Source organism: Camellia sinensis, chromosome 7 (assembly GCF_055761805.1).
Source record: "Camellia sinensis isolate YWXY chromosome 7, ASM5576180v1, whole genome shotgun sequence".
Classification (NCBI taxonomy): domain Eukaryota; kingdom Viridiplantae; phylum Streptophyta; class Magnoliopsida; order Ericales; family Theaceae; genus Camellia; species Camellia sinensis.
Window position 1 is genome coordinate 71448548 of NC_138967.1, and position 9099 is coordinate 71457646.

Below are 9099 nucleotides of genomic sequence, written 5' to 3' on the forward strand. Positions count from 1 at the left end.
GGAGATATAGAGAGGATGATATGTATCAGATATATATGTGTGTAGCTCTGGTTTTTTGCTGAACCTAACAAAGGAGGAGGAGGGGCTCTTATATAGGCAAGGTAATTGGCCAAAGCTTCTAAGGGAAGCTACTCAAAAGGGTCAAGGTTTACAAGGGAAACCAAGCTAAGGGTGCAACGCTTCCTGAGGAAGCTAGGACAACTGGCAAGCTTCTTGAGGAAGCTTTGACCAAAAGGGTGCAAAAATGACAAAACAGCCACCTGTATGCCCCGGGGCAAGTTTGGTGCATTCCAGCTGGCACAGCTGGCATGCACCATGCCTGAAAAAGGTAAAAAGGTGCTACCGGCCAGAAAAGGAGGTCACCGGCCAAACAGATGGCCGGCCGGCCATACTGAGTGCCGACCGGCCAATGGTGTAATTCACCAATGGCCGGTAGCCTCAAAATATGGCCGGTGGGCTCAAACCAAGGCCGGTGGGTGTCAGGGGTAGCTAAGAAGCTACTTCCTACCCTCGGAAGCAAAAACACAAGTGTTTGGTGCAAAACCAAACACAGAACAGTCGAGTTGAGAGATCCTGAGGCAAGGCGCGTAGCCGAGACCTTCGAGAACTCAAAACGAAACACAAACATGATTAATCACCGAGTGTTCGAGCGGTGACGTCCAAGTCTTGAGGACGGTCAAAAATGGATTGTCTACAACCCCAGATCAATCTTGAATAACTCCCTTATCTATGCTAAATTGTACAAGTGATATGAGGTAAACTATTTTCTGTTGCCAGAACTATTTTCACTTTATATTTGTCCACGTGTTAAAAAGTCGGAAGCAAAGTCGATAATTGGATAGAAGTGACTTAGCTGTTACCAGCACTCGGACTTACTTATATTCACTCAACTACGAAGCTTCACCTGCCTCCCACGCCGTGTTTTTTTGTTTTTGTTTTATATTTCAATGATGTGAGATTCTTGAAGCTGCTGGCCAGAACGTAGCCTTTGTTCACTTTCTTTTGCACTTTGGTAACTAACTGGTGTAGAAAGGGGCATTTCATAACTTACAGGCTGAACTCTGCGACTCTGCATATACTGCCTTCTCTTCTCATTTTCACGGTTCTTTTGCTCTTCTGTCATTCGTGCTCGGCGTCTGCGCTGATAGAGACGATTTCTTTCACGTATTCGTTCCCAAGCAGGATAACTTTCATCTAATATAATAACATAAGAAGGAAAGTAAGTTTAATGAACATAATTATTAAACCTATCAAACCTCAAAATTAAGAGACAGACTCAGCACAAAAAAAAAAAAAAAAAAACAAGTATTTTTAATTTTTGATCTCTTGTTGAAGATATGTAATATTAATATACAATATAAAAAAGTTATTTTACTTGTTTTATAGTAATTATAAAATAATATATACATATAATGTTACATATAAATATATAAAAAGTGTCGAACACATATCCCACACCTTTATTTGTTGGATGTCCAACACATGTATCTGATTTATTTTGAAATCATGCAACACATGTTTTCATTTGGTTCACTGAAGGCAGTAAAAACCATGACAGGGTATAGATGGTTCACTGCTATTAGAAAATACACAAGTTTATCTAAAATAGTTCTTTTTTGAAAGCATTAATCAAACATACCCAAAATGCAAAAACAAGGCTCACTTTATACGAGCATATACTTCACTCATGTATCAAATAATGCTACTTTGAATTTTAATGAAACCATAAAATTTAGATCAAGGAAATGAAGAAACTAAACAGAATTAGAAATGAAACAGTGCACAATTTTTGTTTATATTTTTTTTTAAAAAATATTTTAGGTTTGATAAGCTTTATGGTACTCATAAAAATCATTGGGATGGCATATGAAGTGCCTAACAATAATGTCCAAAAAATCCAACCTTGCAGCAACTCAGGCATTTTTGAATCTTCAGCTATAAACAAAGTATCTTCGTCAATTAAGTCATCAAAATCCTCAATCTGTTGTTGTGATGTGCCATCTACTACAATCATAGAGTTTTCTGCTTTGTGCATTTGTGCCTTCTGAACAGAAGAAACTTCCACAGTATCATATGTTTTTTTGGCTTTGATCTGCACACTCAACAATATCACAATAAACATCATCCATCCTAAATGAACAGAACAAAATTCAACAATAAAAAATTAATAAAGAATGAGAAGTAAAAAACATGACCAAATATTGTATTTTGCCTAGAGATTTGAGCATCCTATTGGATGAAATGTCTACCACGATTCTAAACCCAGAACAATTTAAAGATCAAATGACCAGCAGGCTAGGAAGCACGGTTGCAGTTACGAGTGTGGGTACACCGATATGGCAAATTCTTAATAAAAAAAAAGGGCAGAGGCAGGGCTGGAGTATGTGTAACAGTACCGGCTGGTATTCATACAGAAATATTTTTAAAGTACTCATGCTTCATACCCAACAAGTAACTTTAGGTCACAACAAATGTACACAAATCAAAATTAATCTTGAAAGATCAAAAGGTAAAAATAAGAAAAGGGAAAGTAAAACAACTGGTATAGAATTGACAGAGGAGAAAGCATCCTTGTGAAATAAATATCCACAGACCAAGTAGAATAAATCAGCATTTGCTTGCACAAATTTATGGTGTAATCTGCACATTCTATCAAAAGATGAGTCTACAATAATGCATGCACGGGTGAGAGGAACAACAACCTGGGCATGACAAGAAGTGTCACTTGGCTTCGGAATGAGATTTTTTTACCAGTCTCTAGTTTTGATTAGCCAAATAGAGCATAAATGATGGTATACTTGCCACCATTACATTATCTTCCTTCCTCAAGTCATGTCAACAAGGAATTTCATTAAGTGATTGGTTTCGTCATGCTTTGACTCTACCAGTCATAAACAATGACTACAATTTACAATTATTGATCAGGACTACTTTATCTCAAAATGCAGTGATTCAAGTTTCCAAAACACTAAACTTCTGTGGGGACATGGGCATTGGGTAGATAAGAATCTCCTTGATAGAGTAACGTTAAAGAATATGAGTTGCACAACTACAGATGTATCAGAAAAGGTTTAAAATTTTGATTAGTGTTGCCTTGGGAATGGTTGAAATCTCTTAGAAAGCATGAAATTTTCTTTTGTTGAAGTTTTAATGTTGTAACAGCAATTTCAGCAGGTTTATCAAAACCATTGAAGATCAAGTACATTAAGTAGAGTTGCTACAGTGTTCCATTCTGGGGTGGGATGGGATTCACTCATTAAGTAATCAGGTTCAGGTCAATAAGCCCATTCCACAGTGACATTATCAAGACCCTTCGAAGGAAAAATGCTTGACAATAAAATCACATTTGTCACGATGGCACTCTTTTCCCTCATCAGCCAGAGGAATTGTATATTGTTGTACTGTTGGCAACATACCACCAAGTATCATGTGTAGTTTATATCACATTCAGGTGATCATTAAGCTAACAGTGCATGCCTAGGAACTGGCTAGGTGAATATGCACCCTGTTAAAATTCACCTACTACACACCTACCACTACCACCTACTACACACTCACCTACTTCACCTACTCTCCACCTACTCCTCACCTACTACACACTCACCCTCTTCTATATATAGGAATCATGAATCATTGTAATAAAAAGATCAACATAACAATCAATAATACAATCATTTCTCTTTATACATTAAATTTCTAAATGGTATCAGAGCAAGGTTAAGAACCTATTCATTCTGCTTCACCGGCGGGCGGCAGCCTCGCCTTGGCCGTCCGCCGGACCTCTACACATAACCCCCTGTTTTCGTCTTTGCAACACACTCTCTCTCTCTCTGTGTCCAGTTAGTTGTTTGTGAGTGAAAATGTTAGACGAATCAACAGCAACCTGCATCGATATCCTCTTGGCCATCATCTTGCCTCCCCTTGGGGTCTTCCTCAAATATGGTTGCCAGGTAGAGTTCTGGATTTGTGTGTTGCTGACCTTGTTTGGATGGTTACCTGGAATCATCTATGCTGTTTATGCCATCACCAAGTGATTTATCTATCATCCCCTCCCATATCCTCATCTACTCTGTTTAGGTGGAGATGTGAGGGTCATATTGAAAGGGCTTTTCATATCCGCTAATGGAGGAGATGGGTATCTAAAGGCTTGATGGACAGTGCATATCAACAAGACGATCACTGCAACAGACAAACGACCCAGCAGTCCCTTCATTTTCGCCTCCGGCAGTGGCTTGCACTCCATCAAGTGCTCGATCTGCCGGTCCAGATCCGATTGAGAGGCCATCGTCGAAGGATCTGATGATCACGGCTTTCCGGCGCATAGCGGCCTTGGAGGAGGATTACGGCCTTGTTTGGTTTCAGAAGCTTTCCTTCGAGCTCTCTCTCTCTCAGAGGGTCTCTCTCTCATTTCTTTTTGATTGGTGAAATCAATCCTCATAAACACACACACCCGTTTTCCATTATCTTCTTATTATTTTTTTCTCTCCACCAGACCCACTTTACTCATCTCCCTCCTTTCTCTTACTTTATTCCCCCACGTTATTTCACATTTTTCTTTTATTTTAATATATCTATATATATATATATATATATATATTTTATTATAATATAATTTCCACTACCCCACTTTTTCTTTATCTGCAACTGCTCTCCCCAGGGCACATGCTTTCGCCATTCATATATTATTATTATTATTCTTATTACACAATAAAATAACTAAATAAATAAATCAAAATTAAAAAAAAAACAAAACAAAAACAAAAACAAAAACAAAACAAAACTCATCGTTTATTCATCTTAGGTATCAACCCCGATCACAATTTTACACACACAACAAAAAAAAAAAAAAAAAAAAAAAACACACAAACCCCCAACCAAAACACAACACCCAAAGCTTTGTTTTCTTTTCTGCAGCCGGCCACCCACCGACCTCACTTCTTCGCCTATTCCGTCGGTCTCTTTTTCTTGCCTCCGTCCTGAGCGGCCCTTGACGGTGTTGCCTCCGTGTTTCCCACTCCACTGGCCACGATCACTACTCCCTGCTCCTCCACTGCAGCATATGGCGGACCTCCAAATCGGAACATCACGGTGGCCTTCCGCTTCAGCTCCTTATTTTCCGCCTTTAGCACACTTATCTCTGCTCGCGCATCCTTATACATGCGCTGGAGCAGAGCCAGTTGGGCGTTTAACTGCTGCACCTCATTTGTTCTACTTTGCAGCCGGTGCGACAAGTTTGTGACCGCCGTCATGGTCTCCACACATGACTTCAAAGTATACTGATTGGCCTCAATATCAGTTTGCACTGCCATTTTTTGCTCCACAGACCGCATCGGAAAGTTCAACGGAGCAAAATCAGAGGTGTTTGGTTGAGGTTCACGGGCCACCGCACTAGTTATCTCTCTTGTTGACTCGTTCAGGTCTGGAAAGAGAGTGAGCAGACTACGGGACGAAGAGGCCATTTTCTGGGCAACCGAGTGTTACAGAGTGTTTCAAGATTTGCAGCTCTTAGAGACAATCTCTCAGAAAACGAATATCTCTCTCAGAAAATGAAAAGTTTTTCAGAAGTTTTTTTCACAAGGTTTTTTTGTCTTCGCTTCTGCCTCAAGCACAGCCTCCACCTCAGTTTATAAAGACCCTGACGAAGAGGCAGACACGCGCATCATGCGCCGCTCGGTGCTCGCCGACAACTTGGGTGCGCCTTTTGATGGCGCGTCTTTTGATGACACGCCTTTTTATGGATTGGGCACGCCTTTTGATGGCACGCCTTTTGAAAGATTGGGCACACCTTTTGAGGGTGCGACTTTTTAGGGGTCCGACAAGACTCTGTAAACTGTCCCGACATTGATTCCGGTTAGCTCCTTCATGGGTCCGACAAGACTCTGTAAACTGTCCCGACATTGATTCCGGTTAGCTCCTTCATGGGTCCGACAAGACTCTGTAAACTGTCCCGACATTGATTCCGGTTAGTTTCTACAAGGGTCCAGCAAGACTCTGTAAACTGTTACAACAACTGTCACAACATTGTCTGCTACAACGGTCCGACATGACCCCATAAACTGTCTTCTACATCGGTCTGACACCGCCATCCAGTGTCCTCTACACCGTTATGACACCACCATACAGTGTCCTCTACAACGTTATGACACCCCCATACAGTGTCCTCTACAACGTTATGACACCACCATCTAGTGTCTTCACCAATGGTCTGACACAACCATACAGTGTCACCTATCCTCTTTTATTTTTATGTATTTTCTTGTTTTGTAACTCTCTCCAAAGTCAAGTTGGTTAGTTCCTATCCCCCTTGAGTTTGCGGGGGGCTGTTAAAATTCACCTACTACACACCTACCACTACCACCTACTACACACTCACCTACTTCACCTACTCTCCACCTACTCCTCACCTACTACACACTCACCCTCTTCTATATATAGGAATCATGAATCATTGTAATAAAAAGATCAACATAACAATCAATAATACAATCATTTCTCTTTATACATTAAATTTCTACACACCCCATGCAAGGCAATGACATCAATCAACCACTTTTATATTCGGTAATAACAATAAAAAGCTAACAAAATTAAGTAATTAGTATTGTAAGTTGAAAGGATCACCGTAAGTAACTCAAAATCTTGAGACGTACAATCGATTTCAGCTAAGTGATCAAGGCATTCAAATTCCTCAATTGCATAAAACCCTGCAAATAAAAGGTTCCGCTCTAAACAAGCCCTCGACTCCTCCAAAACCTAAAATTAGAGATCCACATCAACAATAATTTAGAATTTCGGAGGATAAAAGAAAGCAAAAGCACACCAAGTATTATATCTTAGTAAAACTTACAAGAACTTTGTTCCTGTAGAAGAAGGATGGTTCCTGTAAAAACACATTGCCTCCAGGCTTAAGCACTTTGGCCAATTCTGATAGCCATAGTTGGGTGTGAAAACCAGGCTTCTCTGAGACTCAAATAATAGTAGACAATGAAGATGACTTAAAATAAAGGCTTCCTTCTGCACTAAAAAACATAGATACAAACATTATTAGAAGCAGATTCCACATTATTACTAAATCAAACAGACATAACTTTGAAATACAACTTCCACACACACACACACACACACAACGAAACAAAAAACAAAAGAAAGAAGAGAATAAAACAAAAAATTGTGAAATTCAAACCTTGGAATTACATGATCACCTTTTAGGTCCACATGGCAACCCATGTAGAAGGCACATCACCTCCTCTACTGAACTTGTTCTCATGTGTCAGCCTCATGAGGTGAAACATGGACTGATGGGATCTCACCACGAGTAAATCCTCCCTCCATGATAGCTTTCATCTGCCCGAAGCTAACGTGCAAGTTACATTAGTCTCAAGCCAAGGCATTCTGAGGCAATATCCAAGGAGCCTCCTAGAGAGCTTAGTTTTCCTCTCTTGATTGACTTGAGTTTTTGCCTAAGAATGCCCATCTTCACTTACGCCAATATGCTTGGACCTCCCTCGTTTTGGCCGAGTGAATTTTTTGCTTGAGTGTACTCCTATGATGTACACTTCATTTTCCAATGGCACCATGATGCTCCCACACTTGCCTAAGTCGAAAGCAGAGCCTAGGGTTCCCTCAAGAATGGTTGGAGTTCAGGGTTTGTCAAGGTGCTCATCCCATCTTCCCTCGAGGGACTAATACCTTGATTGGTCTTTCGAGATAGAAATAGCGAGATCTTACATAAAGACAGCTCTAGATTATGACAAACATATGTGGTGTGCTCCTACCCAACGAGCTTGCCCCATTACTCTTGCAACTGAGAAAATATTGGTTTCACCATCTCCACTACTACTAATTGGGGTCATTCCACTAAGAAATGTTAGACCATGTAGAGAGCCAGTCACTTGTCCCTCGACCACATGCCTTCAGCACTTGTGATATACCGAGTTCCATGGTTTGGCTACTCCTACAAATAGTGAGCCTCAATCTGCTTTGTCTCCTTGCAAGAAGCAATCTCTCCCCAACCCCTAGGATCTGGCTCTCCATCTCCACTACCTCTATTGTTGCTCTCTCCCTCTCCTCCCAAGACCACCTCTACTGCTCACCCAGCCCATCTTCAATGATCCAATTACATCAATCGCCATAGTATTTCCCATAAGGTTCCCTTTACCAGCTTACTTATCTCCAACAGCCCACACACCTTAAAACACCTCAATTTCCAAGCTTACATAAGAAGCTAACCATCCATTTAGTTGCCAAGATATTTGAGGGAAATAATAGAAAATTCTAAAACAATTAGAACTGCAGCTAATCCTCCCTTTGGTCTCCAAGCAACTTGGATAACTCAAAGTATTGCTATCTTTCTTTCCATTACGTTCACTGTTTTTTAAAATTGAAATCTGATATTTAATTTTTTTTCTCCAAAAAAAAATAATCTACCCCAAGAGGATATAGTGAAGTGTAGGTTTTTCTTGACTCGGGCACTAATCATGTTCCCCTGATTCTAAATTTTATAATTTATTTCCTTTTTCCAACTTTTCTTAGGAACCAAACAAGATCATAACACATAAAGATCAAAACCCTATAGTCGAATAAATGAATAGAACAGTGACAAAGAACTTGAAGAAAACTGAAATTAGTTTTTTTTTTTTAAAAAAAAAAAAAAACACACACACACACACACACAGAGAAAGAAAGAAGTGTCTAGAGCTAAGTACTGACCAAGAAGAGAGGCCTGAGTAATGATCCTGAAATCCTTGAGGACAACAGAGAAATGCTGGAGTGCCCACAAGACCACTGTTGCATTAACAGAGATTGAATTTGTAATTATCAACAACCCATCGTCGAACTCCATTACTCTCTCTCTCTCTCTCTCTCTATATATATATATATATATATGTATGTATCTGCAACCTGCAAGACTGTATAGAGAGAAAGAGCAGAGTTGAGGTTGTTATGGGGGCTAGAGCGAGAGAGTAACATGACTGTATAGAGAGAGAAAGAGCGGAGTTGGGGTTGTTATGGGGGCTAGAGCGAGAGAGTAACAAAACATCATATATAGGGAAAGTGGTTTTGAGGCCAAAATAATCCAAATAAAAAAATAAAAATAAA

General features: G+C 39.9%; 1 protein-coding gene across 1 annotated transcript; it reads right to left on the minus strand.

Annotated features, from left to right (window-relative positions):
• Nucleotides 1–702: 702 nt before the first annotated feature.
• On the minus strand, nucleotides 703–8842 carry LOC145789147 (anamorsin homolog 2-like). The gene is made up of 5 exons (XM_082877233.1): nucleotides 8710–8842; nucleotides 6848–6966; nucleotides 6622–6753; nucleotides 1903–2092; nucleotides 703–1194 (listed from the first exon to the last, which is right to left on the minus strand). The coding sequence occupies exons 1-5, from the start codon at nucleotides 8840–8842 to the stop codon at nucleotides 938–940; spliced, it is 831 nt and encodes a 276-aa protein (XP_082733359.1). The 3' UTR covers nucleotides 703–937.
• Nucleotides 8843–9099: the final 257 nt, after the last annotated feature.

Coding starts and splice junctions, on each gene's coding strand:
- LOC145789147 (XM_082877233.1), bottom strand. CDS start 8,842: ATGGAGTTCGACGATGGGTTGTTGATAATTACAAATTCAATCTCTGTT. Junction 6,967..8,709: donor TACTCAGGCCTCTCTTCTTG/GTCAGTACTTAG, acceptor CTATTATTTGAG/TCTCAGAGAAGCCTGGTTTT. Junction 1,195..1,902: donor AATGCCTGAGTTGCTGCAAG/GTTGGATTTTTT, acceptor TTATTATATTAG/ATGAAAGTTATCCTGCTTGG.